Genomic DNA, 22,376 nt, shown 5'->3' on the forward strand with positions numbered 1-22,376 from the left:
GTAATCACAAATTAATAATAATTTCAATGTATATAAGGCCTAGCACGTTTGTGATAATTCGTAAAAATAATTGAATTTTAAATTTGGGGAGGCCGGCCCTGGGTCACATTAAATCTAAGGGGGGCCAGGCCCATCCATGTCTACGTGCCTGGATGTATTGTGTAAATATATAATTTTTGAATCGCTAGATGATGTAATTCTTATTAATTGTATTTTTAATAAGATGTACGTAAAAAAATATTTTAGCTGGTGTTAATAGTTGTTTGAATGTTTATAATATTTGATCAGATGTAATACTTAATAAATAAAATAATTTATTAACGCATTTTCTTAAAGTTTACATTGCAGTATAGTCTGATTTATGATTATATTATAAATGGTTATTTTTCATGTTTTGTGTAATATTATTTCTGTTTTAATTGTTTCGTGATATCATTTATTTAAGTGTAATAAGTACTTGAACAAGCCCCTAAAAAAAAAAAAAAGAACAATGAACTATTGGTTAGCTATTATTATACTAATAGAGTTAAAAGAATATAAATGTTGTGGACCAGGTAATACCTTGTAATTAATAATATTTAAACTAATTTAATCTTTAAAATAAATGTTCGTTTAGCCGGTACGCCAGTTGATAAGTGCACAGAATGGAATCAAGGTATTTTGAAATAATGATTTTTATTTGTTTTTTAACTATTTTGTACAAAATTAGCATTTAACTAGATTTCTTTTAACCCTGGAGCGCTAGCGTACGTCAGACTGACGCATCGTGCGCGCGCCGATCGCTTCTCCTTATGACCCTTCCCTCCTGCACCTCTGTACCTTTTTTATGTGATTTGAATAAAGACACTTTTAAAATTGATCATAGCTCGTTTTTATCGCAACTCAACCTAAGCTCACACCTTTAACAATAAAAACTATCAAAGGAGTCAAATTGACGCATCGCTAGTAAAATGCGCCTATAAGATATCGCTAGTGTTCCAGGGTTACAATATAAAAATTATGAAAAATAAATCAACTTTGTTGAGCAATTTGTTCTTTATTTATAAGTTGTTATATAATTATTAAATCTATCCTTATCTCTTATAATTATATCATCTCTATTTTTGTAAATGATAACATACTATTATAAATATTTAATAATGTAATAAGAATTTAATTACTAATGGATAATATAAAGTAAGTTATAAAATATTTAATTATTATAAAAGTGAAACAATTGTATAATTAAAGGAATGACTGACAGATAACTTTTGAACTATAGTTTGAAAGTTAAATGTGTATTCATAACTAAACTACTATAGTAATTCAAAAGTTATAAATACTTTTATACTTAGATGGGAGGAAGTAGTGCTGCAGAGATTTGCACAATGAAAAAAATAACCCAAACTGAGACTATCTCAGTTTTCAAACCATTTTTATATCGGATATTTTCTAATATATAAGCTAGTTAAATATATTTTGACGTTTAGATCAATTAATTATGAACCTTTGAAAGGAATAAGTGATGTATCAAAAAACGATATATAAATATTCAGCTACTTATAAATCGAATATAAATACTACTCAACAAAATTAACACAAAAATGTCAAATTACTTATTATCTTAGAAGGAATTTAGGGGTCAATGATAAATCAAACACTTAGTATACGAAAAAATATATATTCTTTAAATTTAAGCTTTTTAAGTACTTATAAATAATTAAAAACTATATTATTTCTTCATATAAAATATTTATTTTTGTATTCTATATTTACAGTAACTTTTGCTGGAAGTTTAGCTGGTAAGTTGTTCAAAACAATTGCATGAAATAATAATAAATATATCAGTAATTATAATAGTGAATGGTAATATTTATTTTTAGAAAACATGACAATTTATAGTAAGTAGTTGAAGACATACCAAATATTTAAATATTGTGAACCATAGTAGTATTTTCACTATATAGAAAATTAAATATTTATATGAAAGATATAAAACTTCTTAATTTAAAATTTTTAGTAAAGTTTTTCAAGAAAATATTTAGTTTATTATGTTTAATAAAAGAAAAAATCGTAAAACATAATATTATATTACATTACTTTTATAACTATTATGTTTCTTTTTTTGATGGAGAAGAAAATGTTTTAAAATTATAAATGTTGTTGTATTATAGGTACTACTGAGTTCAAAATGTCGTCACTATTTAAATGTAAGTTATTAAAAAATATAAAGTAGTTAATCTCATATTTTTTAATTCTAAGAGATAACAAAGATTTATAGTGAATAATAAACTTGCAGAGTTCTAAATAGTTGTTAGAGTAAATAATTAAGTAGGTGTACAAAAAAAAAAAGAACGGAATATAATTGTAGAGCATATTGAATGTATTGTTCATTAACTTTTAATTAAAGTAAGATCTATTTCACGATTGTTTAAAATACAAATCGTCCTTAATACCATATTACTGTTTTTCGCGTTGTCGTTCTTTTTTATCACTCACTTCAAAAATAGATTAAAACTTCAAAACATTAATTTTAGAGCATAATAAAAATCTATGCACAAGTAAGCGAGAAAAAATGTTGTTTATAACATTACATTCAAATTGGATATAAATAGAAAAATATATTTAAAAAAGTAAAATAAAATTTTTGACCATGTATAATTTTTGGGGGAGACTCCGTTTCAATGTTTACTCTGATATGCTGCCACTAGATACATTATAATAATTAAAAATTATATATTTAAATAAAAATTAAACCTTATATAAAAAAGATAAAGTATCAATTTATAAATAATTGATTATGCATAATGTTGTCTTAATAGCAAAAACACGCAACACGATTTTCGAAATTATTCAAGAAGAACAAAAGAACCACCAGTTTTGTCAGTTGCTTACAATTAAAATATGATTTTTAATACTCAGTTTTTTCATGTAATAATAGAGGTATTCTATTTCAAAAACGTTTCAAATATGCATCTGTCTAATAAATATATAGTGTGTTCAGTAAATAAGGAAATGTGTTCCTATTGTTCGCATTGTTTGTAACAATTGACCTTTTTCCTAACTTACTGAATGCCCTTGATATTTTTTAAAAAATATTTTTTTGTCGAGTTACGTGATTTTGTCACAGAGAAGACGAAAAGTGTTCTGTTAACAACAGATTGACTATAAACACAATATAATATCGTGTTGTAGTAATTTCTAGAAGATGAAAATATTTGGTCGAAAATCGGTTTTAAAAATAATTGATTTTTGAATGTATTCAAATTGACTGAAATTTCCATGTCAGTTTATACTAATGCTCAGCACTAAAAAATCTGTCATGGATTTTGATTTATCTACTTATTAAATAAATCAATTACATTTGATACTAAAAAAATTATATTTTTCAGCTCGAAAAATGGAAGAACGTGAGTTATAATTTTAATTACTAATTTTTATTAATAAAATGTTTAATTAAGGTGATTGTTAAACAATAACTAACCTAATATATTTAAAAGTATAAAATATAAAATTATTTTTTCTTCATAAAAGTTAATAACATAAAATAGTCCCAGCACAGTGGGGTCGTGGCATTATTGGGTCAAGTATAATAATATTTGACAGTGATTAAAATCACTATCATAAAAAACGTTTCGAAGCAAATCTGTAGATAGTGTTTAATTGAAAAAAAAATGGATTATTCCAAAAGCTATATGATCTCATATTTCCTTATTTATATCCTGATTACAAGTTTTATGATTTATACTTATTAAAGCAATTAAATAAATATATATATATATAAATGTATAAAAGGTAATGGTCCGATTTAAAAAAAAAGGATGTCTCATAAAAGAAGAATATAAATATCATTTCTCATAAAAAAATTATATTGATCCATACATTTTTCAAAAAGTTATAACATTTTAAAGTTAAAAATGTAAAATATAAAATCGAAAATTTTAACACAAAAGTAGCATAGGGTAATCATTTTCACCACAAAGACAAAATAAAGTCCAAAATTTTTTTTTTTTATAAAATATAAAAAAAACACTATTTAAAGATTTGATCAAAGCATTTCTTATGATAGTGATTTTAATTACTGTCAGATATCATCTATACTAGTCCCAACCATGCTACGTTCACACTGTGCTACCGTTTTTTTTACCGTTTAGCCAATAGACAATAGAATCCATTTCTCGAACGTTCATGAAACAATAAAATTGTGACTGTATACTTAATAATAAAGCAATATAAAACATCTGTGACAGTTAAATGTGATGCATGATAATCTTTTTTTTCGGACTCTTTGTAAAGAACTTTCACTTAAAAAAAAAATGATCTCACCCCTCTTACAATTGTGTTAACTTTTGATTTCTAAATAGAACATATAATTTTGATCAGCTTATAAATAGATTAATATCTAATTAATTAAATGACCAGTCGACAATAACAACTTTTATACTAGCAATTTAAAAGATATTAGCACTTTTATACAGGGTAGGATGAATGGCGTGATTCTTAAATGCCTAGAGATAATAATAAACAGACCCACGTATCACCCCAGTCAATATAAGTGTTTCAATATACTGTTCTAAAGTTGTTAACGGCCGGTCATTTTCTAAGTTTAATTATTTCTAATTTTTAATCTGATTAAATATATATATATATATATATTTCAATTAAAAAACTAAAGATAATTCAATTTTAAGAAGGGAAATTGAATAGAAAAAATGTTTTTTTTTAAATATAGAATATTATGATATGAAAATAAAAAATTAATTTTTTTTAAATAAGTAGTGACTTATTAAATTATGTTTAAAACATATTTTTTATTTCTTATTAAAAATAAAAAAAAAATTAAAAATAGGTTGATAACAATTTAAGGAAATTTATTCATTGAATTAAAAGTATTAAATTACATAGCGAGTATGGAATGTTGATGGATATAGCTCGTACTGGTGTTTATTTATAACATATACTCCACTTTAAACATAGTTTAAGTTGGCAATAATTGTTGAATAAAATTTCAACAAAATGATAATTTTATCCTAAGTTATAAGCGTTGCTACTTAGGTATGAGACATTACTAGTAAAATAAATACAATATTAGAAAAAAAAATTTTTGATTTTTTATTATGAATATTTTTTGATTTATCAGTTATTAATTACTTTTTAGAAACGTTTCTAATAACTTATAGGAGTGTTAACATTATTTTCAAATGGCAATATACTTAATTAATTGGCATATTTCATAGATAATGATGTAATTAAGAAAAAGACTAATATAATCGATAATAGCTTTTGGACCAGTATTTTAGAAATTATTAACAATATAAAATATTACCTGGAGGTAAAAAGTGATGCTATTTTTATTATTAGCCATTTTCTGAGCGTACTTTTCCTCCCACCAATATATAAAAATAAGAATTATTTTTGAAATACTGGTCTAAAAGTTGTTATCGAGCCGTCAATTTTTAATCTATTCATTTTATATTTTATAAACTAATTAAATATGTATGTCATCATTTAAAAAATAAAGTTGACACTCCTATAACTTCTAAGGGATGATTCTAAAAAGTAATTATTAGCCGATAAATCAAGAAATATATTTAACTAAAAAGAATTAAAAATTTTTTTCAATATTATATTTATTTTGTGAATAATCGAGTAGTTTATAATTAACCGACCACTTTGTATATTATCCATACATATAGTTCATGTATTTTTGTATATATTTAGAAAAATTTGCTTTATTGCAATATTATGTTTCATTTGGCGTGGATTTGATGCAACTTAAAGTTTATGAAATTATAAACTATGAGTTACAAAAGGTAAATTTTACTGACTTATAAAATTTTTTAAAATTTTTGAATAATTAAATTATTTTAATATTTTAACTTTGATGTGTATCTGAGATGCTACTGATTTTTACTATGACTATTTACTAATTTTCGTAACAGTGGAAAATGTCACCAAAAATATCAATTGATATTGAGTTTGAGACGGATAATTATTAACTTCGGGTGAAAATAGCCGATTTTGTAGCTTTTTGTGTAGTATAGAAGTATACTATAGTATAATCATTCTATAGGATCTAAAGATAATACACGATAACAGTTACCATATGTGGAATTGTTTTTACATTATTGGCATACTTGTTTTGTTAATGCTTTTTATAGCTGAAACAACATCGTGTTAAAGGATGAACTTTGTTGTGTATCAGTGGACAAAATGTAAAGAAGCAGGTATAACTGTTTGGTTAATCAGCTCGGGGACACTATTCAGCGGGAGTTTTGAATGAGCAGTCAAAATAGCTTATGTAATGTGGTGGTAGACGTCGTAACAAAATATGGTAAAAATATTATCCTGTAACTTAATCGTACCGGCTAGAGAACGGCGATGAAAAAATAAAAATGATGGTTTCCTAATTATTTCTCGCTTATAAACTGACGAACGTTTTGTTCATCAGAGATTGATAATTGTTCTATTAGTTAACGCGTAGATGTTTGTAGTGTTTGCTAGATGGCGTATTAGTTATAATGTCTTCTAATACTGAGTTAAGCTCAGCAACAATATAATTAAATTTAGTTTCCTTACCCTTTATATCTTGTTGTGGTTGGAAAACTACAAGACAAGTGCTTTCCAATATCTTCTATTGACATACTTGTAAGTAGTCTTGAATCGTTAGGATCACCAATTCAGGAATTGTTTTAACAATTAACAACACACAAATATTTGTAGCCGCGTTTATTAATTAAAATGCCAACTTTCAATCACACGAGTAAGAAAGTACAATATATAATAAATAAAACGAGAGTGAAGTCAATGTAAATATTTGAAGTCTGATAACGCGAATTGTCCTAAGTTTATATATCGTCGTGTAACAAAGGTTATAAGATTGTCAAAGACCAATAGATTTCTCGCAAGATAAGATAAGACTATTGAAAAAATATTGTTTTTTCCTTTAGTTACATATGTTTCTTGTTTTATCAGCTATTAAATATTTTTTAGAATCCATTATCCATTGCAACTTATAGGGATGTTAATTTAAATTTTTTAATGGCAATATACATAATAATTACACAGCTCCACAAAAAAATCGAAAAAAAATGCTAGTAAACAGACCATGTTTACACTACTTTACTTTACGGAGAAATAATACTTGTTAGATATTTTTATTAATTGTAAGATCCATCATTACAGATTCACATAAATCAATATAAATTACTCCAGAAAACATTTACAATTTTTACAAGATAGTTTAAATGGTAGTGTCTATCATAAACTACTAAATTACATGAAAAACAAATATATTTTGACTACTATGTTTTTATGTAATCAGCTACTCGAGTAGCCGAGTACGAAATGCAAGACATAAGTACTCTGAGATGTAGAAGACCAAAGTAGGTAGGTGAAAAAGAAAGAACTTAGACTTGAATTAATACAGTAAGTTGGACAGCGACAAATGAATACAAAGACTGATGAATGACACAAAGCACTGGAAACGACAGACTATGATGGCCAGGTCCTTTGAGTTTAAATAGTAATTTGGATGATTGCCAATTTTTCAATAATTATTAATTGTCAATTAATTAGTATCTAGAAGCGGATGCGCTGTCTGTACTTTATTATAATAATTCTTTACAATAATGATAACGTGACAACATCACAATATATAATAATTAGCTTATTTAATAGATATTGATCTAATTAAGAAAATGACGAGTAGATATTAACTTTTGAACAAATATTTCAGAAGTTATCAGCATTTTTATATTTAGGTAAGAAGAGAAATGTTTTTTTATAAAATGATCCACAGCGAAATCTATTAAGTGTTGATTACTTTCGAAATGCTGATTTAAAAGTTGTTATTGGTCCGAAGTAATTAAGATTTTTTTAATATGATTATTATCTAATATATAAGTTAGTTATTATATGTCACCATTAAAAAAAATTTAATTGATCCTTTATAAGTTATAAATGATTATTTAAAAAGTAATTAATAGCTGATAAATCAAGTAATATATGTATATAATAAATATCAATATTTGTTGTTCAATATTGTATTTATTTTATCTTATTTAATGCGCCACGGCTAGCAAGTTTGAGAGCATCGTGGAGATTCGGTCGCGTAATGTAGAAGATGTTTCTTCTAGAATTTTAACGCGTGTCGATTGCCAAACAAAGAACTCGGTACTTACATATTATATTTGAACAATTATAACATTATCTATGATATACATATTTTATATATATATATATATATATATGATGTACATGTTGTGCTAAATAATTTGTAGTCAATAAATCTTTCTACAAGTATTTAATTAAAAAATATGGATAGAAATGAATAAAAACAAATTTTATTTATTAATTTAAATTAGTTCATGATAATGATTATATTGAATTTTCAGTGTAAATTATTATAATAGTTATGAAAATAGCTTCTTACAATAATAAAAAAATTTAAAGGATAATTAAAAAAAATAAATATATATTTTGAAAATCGTTTTATTATCTAAATTAAATACTAGCTTTGTCTAGCTGAATTTTTGTCTCAGACCCGGGGACCTATAAGTCTCGCATTAATAAAATTTTTACTGTACTAATTTTGTTATACTGGTTCTGAATATTTTTTCTGGAAAACTCTACTAAAATGGTGAAATTTCAAAATTTAATAGCATCATTGGTGTGTTTTTTCGCAAAAAAATTATAAAACATAGAATAAATATATACCATACATTATGTTATACATGTAAAGACACGAGTGGTTAGTTATATGTTATATTAGTTACATGACACCTATGCTCTTATGTAGTGAATAGTAAAGATTCATCTGTGTTATATGCAACAAAACCAGTGATATTTGTATCATTAACAATATTAAGAGACATCTTGACGGCTAAACCGCAACTTGTTATGATTAGCAAAACAATTTTATATTCATAACTAAAAAAATGGTAAGGAAAGATCAAGGAGCAGAGCGGCACTACACGCATGATGCACACAATGTAGGTGCACAATTCGCGTCTAGAGAATCTAATTATCTACTACTAAGTATCAATATGTGCTATTAAAATCATGTATATAGGAGTTTAAATAAAAAAATATAATTTTACGTTCAGTTTCTTAAAATTTTATAATATTACAAGACGTTGAATAAATGTTGAAGGAAGAAGAGGTAGAGGAAGACCAAAAAAGAGATGGAGTGATGTAATTAATTGCGATATGAGTGTAGATGATGTGAGAAATAGTGTCAATTAAGAGTTTAGGATAAGGGTGGCCAACCCCAAGTAATTGAGATTAAGGCGAAGAAAAAAAAGAAGAATACTACAAAGTATTATTAATAGAACTTCTTCAGTAACCTTAATTTTTTTATAAATTTTTATATTTCATATCCAATTATTTAAAATCTAAAAATAAAAATTAATAATTTGTATTCGTGTTTTTAAATAGAATTCAAGTGAACCATTATATTTTTTATTCGCCGAATCAAGTTATAAAGTTTCGAGGTACTATTTTAGAACACATAATTATGAAAAAGGATTGACATTTGTTAAAAATGGTAAATAAATAACTTACGTAGCATAAACGTATTTTAGATCATATTTCTTTCATAAAAAAACTATTATATAAGACTAATAGATTTTAGTTATAAAGTCAGTTTAGGTGGAAACTAATATTTACATTCTAAAATTTACCAACCACAAACGATAAAGAAAGATTTCAATGTAATAGTCAGGTATACCATACGTTTAAAATTAAAGATAATTAAACAAAGTGAAAAACTAAGTATTTAAAAATTTGAATTTTATTTTTACTAATTAATAACAAGAAACAAAAAGATGTATAACCATTTATGAAAATTGTATAAAATAAATTTAAGAATACTTCCACGGTCCCTTGCCAGTTGTATGCTGTGACTAATGAGGTTGACAGCCGACATTAAATTTTGTCAAAAAGTATAAGGCGTCCTGAACTAAACCTAGGCAGATTGTTCTATCGCGGATGAATGCGAGTACAACAGATGAGAGGAAATAAAGTAGTTAGAAAAGGAGAAGGTCTAAAGAATAAAATGTTTCATACTAGCTAGACAACTTGTAGCTGTTTCTAGTCATGTGTACAGGTCTATCCAATGTTTGTAATGTCAACGGTGTAGGAATATTATCACTTAACTTTGGGCTGAACTCGTGAATAGGGAGAAAGACAAAGTAAGAATAGATACGCGGAATGTTGGAGCATTAACTGGTAGAAGTTAGTATGGTTTTAGTGAGAATAATGAGGCTGGAGAAAGAATCCTGGATTTTGCAGTATCGTATGATCTTACTGTGGTTAATACTTATTTTAGAAAGAGGGAAGAACAATATATAACTTATAAGAGTGAGAGTAATAGATCACAGGTTGATTTTATGAGGAAGAGATAATGTAAAGTGATTAACAGATTGTAAAGTTATCCCAGACTAGAGTGTAATTTCACAATATAGACTGATGATGTTGGAGTTGTGATGTAGTGGATGTAGAATATACAAAAACAGAATGAAATCGAGGATCTGCGCGGAGAAAATTGAAAGGGGAAAATGAAAAAGAGTTTATAAAGACGGTAAAAGAGAGGACGTTATTGGATTTTTGGTTGGTGTATAAGTAGAATCCCAGGAAACAAGGAAATCTAGTGGTAGGATGAGGATGTTTAAAAAATCACAGAGAATAAGAACAAGCAGTTCAAAGTATGACAGAAGAGCAAAAGGAGAGAAAATTGGATGGAGTATAAACACTTGTGCAAAGAAACCAAGTGTGCAGTAAATAAGACGAAGATTAAGAGGTATTATGTGTTGTGAGATAGGCTAGGAATAAAGAAAGGTGAAAAAGAAGTCTATGGACTTGCAAAAGTAAGAGAAAAAATATTTTAAGATTATCAATGTGTAAGGTGTATAAAAGGTATTGATAATAAGGTACTCTCCAGTGATGATGGTGTGAAAAAATGGTGGAAAGAGTATTTTGAAAAATTACTGAATGAGGAGTATCTAAAGGAAAATTAGAGGATATTTTGTGTAATGAAGAATTGATAGATTTAATGTGTGAGAAAGAGGTATGGGAGGCTGTGAAAGAAAAAAGTATAAAGCAGTAGAACTAGATGATGTGTCAGTAGAAATATGAAAAATATTAGCCGGTTATGTTATGAAATGGTTGAAGGATCTTTTTAACAAAATTTTATTAGAAGGGGAAATACCATAAGAATGGAGAAATGGGGTTGTGGTGCCGATATTTATGGGTGAAGGAGACATACAGGAGTGTGGAAATTATATAGGCATAAAGCTTATGATTCATAGTATGAAAATTTGGAAAAAGATAATAGATAAGAGAATAAGAGATGGGACAATCGTAACTAAAAACAATTTAGATTTATACCTGGTTAGTCAACAATGGAGTCAGTCTTTTATGTGAGTCAGTTAAAAGAAAAGTAAAAGAAAAGAAGAAGAAGCTGTGTATGTTACTTGTAGTTTTGGGGAAAGCGTATGATAGAGTGCTAAGAAAGGTTTTTAAGTGGGTATTAAGAGTAAAAGAGTCCCATAAAGGTACATTAATATAATAAAAAATATGTATGATGGCACTTGTACCAGAGTTAAAAGTGTAGGAGGAATAACAGAGAAGGTTTTAGATCAGGAGTAAACTAAAATTCTGCTTTAAACCCCTAATTATTTTCTATAGTGATGGATAAAATTACTAGAGAAATACTAAAAGAAATTTCTTGATACATTTGTTCGCTGTAGATATAGTGTTAATAGATGAAAATAGGGAGAAAATTAATCAAAGGCTAGAGGTGTAGAGATCAGCCTTGAAGAAAAGAGATTAAGAATAAGTAAGAGTAAGACAGAGTATATAAAGTACGAGTTTGACAAATGAAAACATGAGGTAAATGAAATGAGGAGATCAGTGTAAGAAACTTATAGAAATGAATTTTGAGGGAAGAAGAGGTAAAGAAAGACCAAAAAGAGATAGAGGGATGTTATTAAATGCGATATGACGATGATTGTGTGAGTATAGATGATATAAGAATTTTGTCAAGTTGAAATTTAAGTTAAAGGTGGCTGACTCCAAGTAGTTGGGATTAATACGAGAAAAAAGAAGAAGTATTGCTTTAATACATTGCTTTAATATGCTTGTAATTTAATAAGTAAAAAAAAAAAAAATAGTTAGCTAATATTGTGCAAAATCTAATTATTGTGTTAGGGGCTTGTTTAATAGTTGAGGATCTTGGTCAAAACCAAGAATCGGAAACTACCCGACGTCTGCCCAAATATCGTCCCTATCTCCTTAAATGAGTTTTAATTGCCTGAAGGAGACACAGGCAATCGTGTACCTTAGTTACAGAGGATAGATTATTAAATAAAACTAGACTATTGTTTTATGTCAACGACAAAGTAAAGTTATATTTTAGATGTTCAGTAAATATAAGTTATATGTAATGTACAATACGTCTGACCTGAATCCTAGTACAGTTGGTTAATAGGTATATCCAAGTGAGACGGAGTTGGTTGGCTATGATGACAATTGGCGATAGACGGGTCGTTGAATAAAACAAGTTAAGTTATAAATAATATAAATAAGACGTAAGTAATAATATTGAAAACTATGTCTATAACGGCCACTCAAACACAACTGCCCTTTGTTAGTTCGACGTCAGTAGCTCCGGACTACAGACGAGTAGAATTGTCACATCAGCATCTCCCTCTATGCTAATTAATATGTATTACGAATTAAATAAATAGAAATAAAACGTGTAATAATAAGTGGTAAGAACATAGTAGTAAATGTTCTTACAATTGTATAGATTTTAAACTAATGCCTACGGAATCCTCACCTTCCATTATTACGCTAGGGGTCGTAGTGAGTGAAGGTGTATTAATTTCAAATATTTTTCCTTGAATCGTTTTATTTGAGTAGATAAAATTTTAGATCGTATATTATACTTATAATATTTAAGCTTACAATTATTCAGATGTAAATTTAATAAATATAAATAATTATATAATATATAGATATAACTAATATAAAATAGAATTGATTAAATTAATTCTATATAAAATTTATTGCATGTTACTGTTACATTCGTATTTTTTATTTGGTTATGTTATTACTCTTTTATCTATTTAATATAATGTTAATAAACTTAAAAAAATTAAATGAATTTATAACATAACTTTTTTCAGCTATTACTAAAATTGAACAACTCCCTGTTGATGGTTTTTTTTGCTCTCATAAACTTAGTATGTGGTTAGCATACTTGCGAGGAAGTCAAATTGATATAATGAAGAGTATTGAAAATAATAATGAGATTATTGACATTATAAATAGTCGAAGAAGAGATGATTTTAACAAAGCATTTATGAAGTACCAACTTTTATTAAAAGAAAGAAATTTTAATAGAGATAGCCGAATGGAGTTTTTAATAGGAAAAGAGTATTTAAAAGTAATTCCACAAACATTTTATTGAATATGTTTTTTAAAGAACTAAAACAAATATATTTTACCATTAACGACTGAAAAATAAAAAAAATAACTGGTCAATTGTATGCCAATAGTCATTTTTACAATTATTGCCGTAAAAGTAAGTGAATATAAATTTAAGGGATAATAGGAACAGGACTGTTGCCTAAAATGTGTAAGATGTGCTTATATGCCTTACGTCACTGAAATCAAGTGAACAGTCCTCTCTGTTGGACGCCAAATTCTTTAGTGAAACAAAAGACGCACAGTTCATAAGTTTTAGGATTATGTTAAAAATATTGTTTCCTTGAGCGTACTCGTAGTTTCTTTCCAGTTATGTTACCTTCAAAAATGTTGATTATAAAGTCATCGTGTCAAATGAATTTTGTTCAAATAAATTTAAACCTCTATAATGATGTATTTAAATACGAATATTTTTAAAATAAAAGACAAAATTATAATTAAGATTAGCTTTTTTTTTTAACAATTTTACTTAATCGATTTATTACTTGTTGCTCATTATTTTATTATTAATTTAAGGTTGTCGATGCTCATATTCCATTAAATGAAGACTATTTAAAACTAAAAAAAAATTATGCCATTGAAACTGGAATAGAATGGCTAGAAAAGTATGAAAATAAATTCATAAATCCAAGTAATCTTATTGAAAGTAGTTTTATACTAGGAAATATATACATGAAACTGGATCAAAAAAATTACGCTAAATATCATTATCTAAAAGCTATAAAAGAACCAGTTAAGAATGCTGAGGTAGTACTTTAACTATTTAAATTATTCAAACTAATCCCATAGTTGGTTAGAATACACACTCATTGGTGTGTGGAGAAAAAGAGGATTTTAGGCTAAAGGTAGGTGTGTGCCAAGGATTTGCTAATCCTTATCTATAGTTTATAGTAATGAATGAAATTACTTATGAAATACAAGATGAGGTACCGAAGTGTATATTGTTTACTGATGATAGAGCGTTAATAGAAGAAAATAAAGAGAAAGTTGACCAAAGGCTTGAGATGTAGAGATAAGTTCTTGAAAGAAATGGATTAAGGATAAGTGTTGAAAACGAAATATAAAATATGGAATATGAATTGAACGAAAGAAAACACGAAGACGATGAAACGAGACAAATTATGACAATAAACAAGGACATAGTAGACGAGATGGAAATTTGTAAATATTGAGAATCAGATGTACAAAATAAAATGGTATTGTCGAGAATGCTATCGAGAAGGATCAAGTAGGGAAAAACGTCTGGTGTTTTATGTGATAAGATAATTTAAATGAGGTTAAAAGGAAAGTTCTATAAGATTATAGTGAGATCAACAGTATGATATGAGTTATAGAATGCTGTGTGGTTGATATGAAAGTAAAGCTGAAAATATTGTATCAGAAATAAGAATATTTAACCGGATGAGTGAAATACGAGAGAGGATAAGAAAATAAATGAATATGTAAGAGAATGAATAGAGTTAGCAACTATCGTAGACAAGATAAGAAAAAACAGAGTTAGATGTTTTGATTATATTATGGACAAAGATAAATCGGAAGCAATATGAATGGTTATAGACATGAACGCTTAAGGAAGAAGATAAATAATAAAGTAAAAAAAGAGGGGGTGATTGTTATTGGAGGTAATATGAGAACTACTGGTGTGTGAATAGTTGATATAGAGATCATGTCAAGTGGAGGTTTAGGATTTGGGAAACACATTGATTTTATCATTAATTATGTTAGTTTAGTCTTTATAATGTATTATTTGCATCAAATATTATGTTATTCTTAAAATGTGTACGAATTTTTTTTTATTGCTATAAAAATTCTAATTGAAATATTTCAATATAATTTAAATACTTTTAGGACAGAGCATTAAATTATGAAATTGCAAAAACCATAGCGAAATTTTGTAAGTTAATATCATACTTGAGCAAAATACATTTCTGAATAATCTGGAAACACTTTTTTAAATCCTTATCTAACCTAAAAAAATATTGAAGAATCTAAATCAAGCAATTATTAGTCTTTATTATTCGAGGATTTTTTGAGAGTTGGACATTTATTCTACGTACATATTTCTTACAGCATATAAGAGTTGTCAGGTTTATTTTGTATAGTCTTCGGTACTCTAAAACATCATTATAAGCTTCTATTAAGCTGATTAATAAAATGAATAAGATGGTGTTAATTCAAAAAATTGTTTGAAAATATTTCTAAACGATTGATCTTTATGTGCATATGTTAACTTAAATTTATATAAATACGGGGTTAAAAATATTAAAAAGATCTTTTACTCGAAATGTGCATCTTATGAAAGCGCACATTAGATGATACAGGATATGCTTTATAAATGTGAATAAAATTGAATTATTAAAATTACTTTTTTGTGTAAGTAATTGAGTGAGTTATGATAAAAAATCACTCTGTATATTTATATTATTGTAATTTTTTTTTATTAAATAATTTTTCTATAACGAGAGTTTAAAATTGTCAATAGTTTACAGGAAAATGATTGTCCCATATAATATTTTACTCTATATAAAACACTAGTGTACATTTTAGACACTAGTATCTAAAATTTATATTATAATATAATTTCAATTACATTATATGCTAATTTTACTTATATTTATAATTTTTATATTTTTAATAGAGATAGGTAAAAAGATGTTTATAATGATATAAAAGTATTGCAATTCTTATAAAATGTTATTGTTTAAATGGTTTAAATAAAAAAGTCTTACTATTTTTTTCACCTCTAATGATTGGCTGATTTTTCATAATATATTTATTTACAGTTTACGGAGTTATTAATGACCTAGATGAAGAAGTAGAAAATAATTTTAATAGTTTTTGGGAAATTCTGCAGTCAACTCCTGTAAGTTATCAAAAGTGGTATTTTAATATACAATATAGTTCATTATTTTTTAACATGTTATGTCATTTTTGATAAACTGTGTAGGTGTAAAGTTTATTCATATTACGAATGTGTTATATTTTAATGTATTTGTATCAATTGTCTATATACCTTTATATTAATAAATATTTATTTTTATAAAAGGATAAATTTGAGCCATCAATTGTAAACAATTTTGTGAGAACGGTTACTAAACATAATTCAAAGTATGTTACTAAAAGCAGTGTAGATAAAATTACAGATGATATAATTGATAAAGGTATAGTTTTAAGTATTAATATTAAGAAAACTTACTTAATTTTTAAAACTAATTCATTAGGAATAAACGCATTGGAAAAGATTCAATATTCTCAGTCTTTATATGAATATTACAAATGGTCTGCAGTATTGTCGAGTGCCAAATGCTATAGTACGACGAAAAGTAGAGCCCACCTTGATTTAAAAATAAACCTAGAAGGTGCATTATCAAATAAAAGTGAATTAGATGATGAAAATGATATTCATTTAACTTATTTAGTTGGAAAATATGCATGTGAGGTAATTAGATAAATTTAAAACATAAATATATAATTAGGACACAATAAATATTGAAATCTGACAGTGATTTTTCATCACATTTATAAAACGTTTTGATGTGTATTGTTTAATTTCTAATTATGACAGTTGGTTTGCACATAAGCTAAGTAATATGAAAGAATTAAAAAAAATTGTTTTTCCTTTTATTATTAAATTTTACCTAGTACATGATGGATTGAAACCCTATTTGGTTGAATTTTCCAAAAAGTATATAAAATTATAGCAAAATCTCTTTAGTATTATCTATTAAAAATATGTTTGAATCAAGTTTTTCTAAAAAATGTTCTATTAATTTTAAATTAATATATATATATAATTTACTATTTTCAATGTCCCTAATATTTTGAGATATTTTCATTATTTTGGACAATGCTCTTAAATAACTTATAATTATAGTTATTTTGATGCATTGATCAGCAATGTTGGTTCTGTAAAAGCTGAGAATTATAATGAATACACACGATGTTTCGGTGGCAAATTTAAACAAAAATTGTGGACACCAAACATATTTTTGCACAGAATACTTTAAAATTATATTATACAACAACTTCACATGTTTTTAAAATCGTAAACATGACACTCAATAATAACTATGAAAATGTTAAAAATTTTTGTTATTTTTAAATTTTTAATTGTATATTAATTTTTTTAATTATTATAATAATAAGATATTAGGAAGTATCTTAAATAACGTTGAATTATTGACACAAATATTTGCAACAATATCTTTTATTATATTATAATAAAAATGTTATACAAATATACAACAAATAATGTTTATTAATATTATTTGTTCATAATTATTAACTAATAATGATTTTGTTATGAAAAATCTTAATAATGAATGAATTATAGTTTACAAGTAGTTCTATTCTTATACAAATGAGTTTAATATGGTGACTTTTCAACTCAGTAAGTGCTCTAAGCAAACGCCCTTCAAAAATCTGGACGACCAATTGGTACTTAATACTTATTTCACGTATCATTAAAGTCATAATATATAGATTCAAATATTTGCTCACTATATATTTCTAATTCTGTATCGTCGTGGTAGTCATAAAAGTCAGGATCGAAAAAAAATATTGCATGTATTTTTGGTGTTACTGATACTTTTAAATCAACGTAACTTTTTAGCTTCGATGCGAAGCTGAGAAGGTATTGGTTTTACTAAGATGTGTTTTTTTTTTTTTTGTGTCTGTTACCACTTTTTCTTGCTCTCACCGAACCGATTTCTTTCAATGATACGTCAAAAGATCACAAATTGTATCTAGTCGAAGACATTACCCTCAAAAATTGAAAAAAATTCCCTCGTTCCCCGTAAATGGGGGAAACCTCCAAAAAAATTACGAATTTAAAAATCGCTAATTTTCGAAATTTTTTCAATTTTTTTTACTTAAAAGTGCCATAACTTTTTCAAAAATAAACATATCAATATAATTCTTTTTTATATAGATGCATCATATCATTACCTTTCATTTGGTATATTTTTTTCATAAATTTAACCCTTAACCTGCCCACAAGGGGGGATTTAAAATGACAACTTTTTCACAAAAAATTAATTTTTTTAACTTAAATTTTGAAAATGTTCCGGAAGGTCTGACACTTTTATATATATCTTAAATTAAAGCTNGTCTGACACTTATATATATATATTAAATTGAAGCTAATGTAATATACTTTATTATGATAAAAAAAAATTTCGGACTTTATTTTATCTTCACGGTAAAAATGGCTACCGAATGCTATTTTTGTGTGAAAATTTTCGATTTTGTATTTTCCATTTTTAACTTTATTATGCTATAACTTTTTGAAAAATGTATGGATCAGTACAATTTTTTTATGAGGAGTAGTATTCATATACATCTTTCATTTGACATACTGTTTTTTAATCGGATCATTTTCCTATATACGAGGGGGGTTCAAATATAAAAAATGCATGTAAAAAGTAGAACTTTTTCAACTTAAATTTTGAAAGTGTTCCGGAAAGTCTGACACTTTTATATATATCTTAAATTAAAGCTAATGTAATTTACTTTATTATGCAAAAAAAAAATGTCGGGCTTTATTTTATGTTCACGGTGAAAATGGCTATCGAATGCTATTATTGTGTGAAAATTCTCGCTTTTATTTTTTACATTTTTAACTTTATAATGCTATGACATATTGAAAAGTGTATGGATCAACATTATTTTTTTATGAGAGATAATATTTTTTAATAATCTCTTTTTCATTAGACATACTTTATCTTAATCAGGATATTAATAAGGAACTAGCAGATCATGTAGCTTTTGGAATAATCCACCAATTTTTTAAAATTAAACACTATCTAAAGATTTGCATCGAAGCGTTTTTTTTTTTGATAGTGATTTTAATCACTGTCAGATATCATTATAATTGATCCATCTATACCATGTCACCACTGTGCCGCGACCCCCCTGTGCTGGGTTTTTTATTTAACTCATTTGTTTCACTTTCAAGTTCTTTCAATATTTGTTTCAAATGCAATTCACAGAATTCAGTATTAAATGCAATTAAAGTGGAATCAATATATTAATAAATTTTTTTTCTTTAACATTTTCAAATATTGGTTTATGAATACACTTTTTAAAAAGATTTAAAAAAAAAATTTCGTTTTTTTTTGTCTCTTACATTAGCAAGCCAAATTTTCAAATTCTACAAGCAACCACTGATGGTCTTTATTTCGCCACAATTTGATATTTGTCTTTGTTAATTTCACACCATGTATAAGGAGTGGTAAAAAAATGAGGCTGTAACCCTAGCATTATATTAGATAATTTGAAATCTCAAGAAACTTTTATTATTTCACTATTATTATTTTCAGAATTGTAATTATTTATTTCTAATAACTTTCATAGTTTAAGAAAATATTCGTATATTTACACAAATATACGTGTAATTTTCTTGTACTATTGGTGCAATAGAAATAATAATTAAGTTTTTTTAATGCATTGTCTTTAAATTTATTAAAATTTTTTTTTATTTCTGTAATAATTTTAGATTGCAAACTAAGATGTATTTTTAAAAATCCTCCACCGCCATCTAATCCGATTTATCTTAATAAGTATCATCTTAATAAATTACATTTATGACTTAAACTTTTTGCCATTAAACTTAAACAATTTATGCAGCTTTTTCTAATGTTTTTTTTGAATCACATCTTCAAATTACTTTTTTTTACAAAAATATGGCCCTTTATTTTTTTAACATTCACATAACTTTTGTGTGTTTGACCTCGCGTCCTTATAATTTTTTTAAACTTAGAGTAATCAGGTAGATTTAAATGATTTTATCTTCAATGCTCTTGAATATGTATAATTTTCTTTTACACATATTACATATAACGCAAGGTAAAAAATTAGATATTTCTATTTCAATTAATGAATCAACTGTTACTTTTAATGGGCCATGATTTTTGAAGAGATTTTTATTGTCACTCAAGTACAGAAAGCAAATTCATTTGCGGTTATTTTTTTAGTTACTTTTTATATCGGGGTCAGTGTTTCGAGGGTTTTTTTTTTATTGAAACAATCGAAAAGAAAAGAAATAGTACCACATATATATGTATATGTAAATTTTAATTTACTAAGAATCCAGAGCTATCGCTAACCGTAAAATAACAGTTCAAACGAAATCTGCTCTATATAGATACAGTTTTACCAAAAGTACTTATATTAAAATTTTATATTCAGCATTTTTGCTTACCTTTGAATAAATTATCTTTAAATAAAAATCATTCTTTTGTAGTGAATCAAAAAAAGAAAAATAATATATAATTTAATATTTTATTATATTAAATGGCAATAATAAGGGGGTATTAATTTAGGGAGCTACTTTGACAGTTAAAAGAAATAAGTTAAATAGAATATGACGGGATTTTGATTCTTATTTGATCCACTCTTTTATTGTATTAATAATATTATTATTCGGGGTATGAGTACGAGAGTATGTAAGAAAGATAGAAGATGAATAGAAAAATAAAGTGATCTTTATTTTATTAATATGGGATTTATTATAATTAATTGTCAATTTTTAAATATCAATAATGCCACGAGTTTTGACGGTTATCGATGATAAGTGGTATTGAGTCATCTCATGTGTCTACCCAGAGTGGTATGGTGGCTATACATATGAACCTCCAACCTAACTCCTGAAATAGACACGTATCAACGATATAACTCTGCCAAGTAACTCTGTACAAACATTATCGATTTATTAAATTTACTTGGTATATTTATTATTATTGATAATCACTTGATTTTCCTGTATGCCTACTTAATCTATGTACTCATAAAATTTAATTCTAAACCTTATTTATTTTTGGTGAATTTATTAGATTCCTACCTTGATATTTTCTGCTATACTCTTAAATAAATAGATGTTGTACTTTTTTGTACAAATATAATTGTGTTGACGGTGGATCACTTTTTGCATATATTTCGTTGTGTGGAATGATCGAGCGTAGTGAGTGCCTCTATGAATATCTGACTGCATCTGACCACCATCAGAGTGACATCTGAGCCAGAATGCTCTTTATTTTTGGCTTTTTATATTAAATTTGATCGTAGTTCAAAGGCAAGAAGTAATCCCCGACGCCACTGTTATTTCTTTATTAATCGTAATTTATTACATGTTATTTATTACATTTTCATCAATAATGATCTACATATTATAAAATACTATTATATCTTACATAATAAATTAGACATAGTTTATTACCCTTCATCTTATGTGCTACCATTACATATTGTTTATTATTTCCTATTTGTTTTATATAACTAATATATGCTTTTTTCTACGAAATTTCATTAGTATGTTTAAACATTTAAAAGGTACATATATACAGAGTGTTCAGTAAGTCAGGAAACGGGTATCTATTGTTCTCATTATTACAAACAATGAGAGCAATAGAAACCTGTTTCCTGACTTACTGAACACCCTGTATATATATCTTATTTTTATTGGTATACATTTCATTTTGTGTGATTGATTGATTGAAGTCTTAAATACTACATTATGACATTAATGATCTAATGTGTATACAAATAATTTATTATGATATTAATGATGTACTATGTATATCATTACACTTTTTTTTCTTTTAAAATGTGTCTCTTCACACTGATGATGTTGATGAACAAAGCGATACTAAAAGATTCTATGTACAAGTGTTTTGTAATACCACGTTAACCCGTCTTTCTATGTTTTTCTTAAATTCAATTATGGGATCGACATCATTAGTGTTTCTAGATATTTTTATTGACAGTTTAATTGCGATCAAAGTTTACAATATTTTCCTTTAATACACAATAATATGAGTAATAAGATGATGTTATGAATACTTAACTTAGTTTTAATATTGTCCCACAATTGTAATAACAGATAATCATAAATTGAATTGTAATTGAGG

At 26.1% G+C, this 22,376-nt stretch overlaps 1 protein-coding gene across 2 annotated transcripts in view; it reads left to right on the plus strand.

Moving 5' to 3' along the window:
- Positions 1-385: 385 nt before the first annotated feature.
- Positions 386-22,376, plus strand: part of LOC126897618 (uncharacterized) — a 27,193-nt gene continuing 5,202 nt past the window's right edge. Inside the window, exons 1-14 of one of the 2 annotated variants that reach the window (XM_050671348.1) lie at positions 386-554; positions 617-655; positions 1,758-1,781; positions 1,863-1,880; positions 2,154-2,189; positions 3,372-3,389; positions 5,701-5,792; positions 9,418-9,526; positions 13,170-13,429; positions 13,987-14,217; positions 15,319-15,364; positions 16,254-16,333; positions 16,517-16,631; positions 16,692-16,909. In XM_050671348.1, the coding sequence (XP_050527305.1) occupies positions 491-554; positions 617-655; positions 1,758-1,781; positions 1,863-1,880; positions 2,154-2,189; positions 3,372-3,389; positions 5,701-5,792; positions 9,418-9,526; positions 13,170-13,429; positions 13,987-14,217; positions 15,319-15,364; positions 16,254-16,333; positions 16,517-16,631; positions 16,692-16,909 (1,350 nt within the window). In that variant the 5' untranslated portion in view covers positions 386-490. The remainder of the gene's footprint in view (positions 555-616; positions 656-1,757; positions 1,782-1,862; positions 1,881-2,153; positions 2,190-3,371; positions 3,390-5,700; positions 5,793-9,417; positions 9,527-13,169; positions 13,430-13,986; positions 14,218-15,318; positions 15,365-16,253; positions 16,334-16,516; positions 16,632-16,691; positions 16,910-22,376) is intronic. The other variant, XM_050671347.1, reaches the window with a different exon arrangement.

Source organism: Daktulosphaira vitifoliae, unplaced genomic scaffold, assembly GCF_025091365.1.
Source record: "Daktulosphaira vitifoliae isolate Bord-2020 unplaced genomic scaffold, ASM2509136v1 Scaffold_2, whole genome shotgun sequence".
Classification (NCBI taxonomy): Eukaryota; Metazoa; Arthropoda; class Insecta; order Hemiptera; family Phylloxeridae; genus Daktulosphaira; species Daktulosphaira vitifoliae.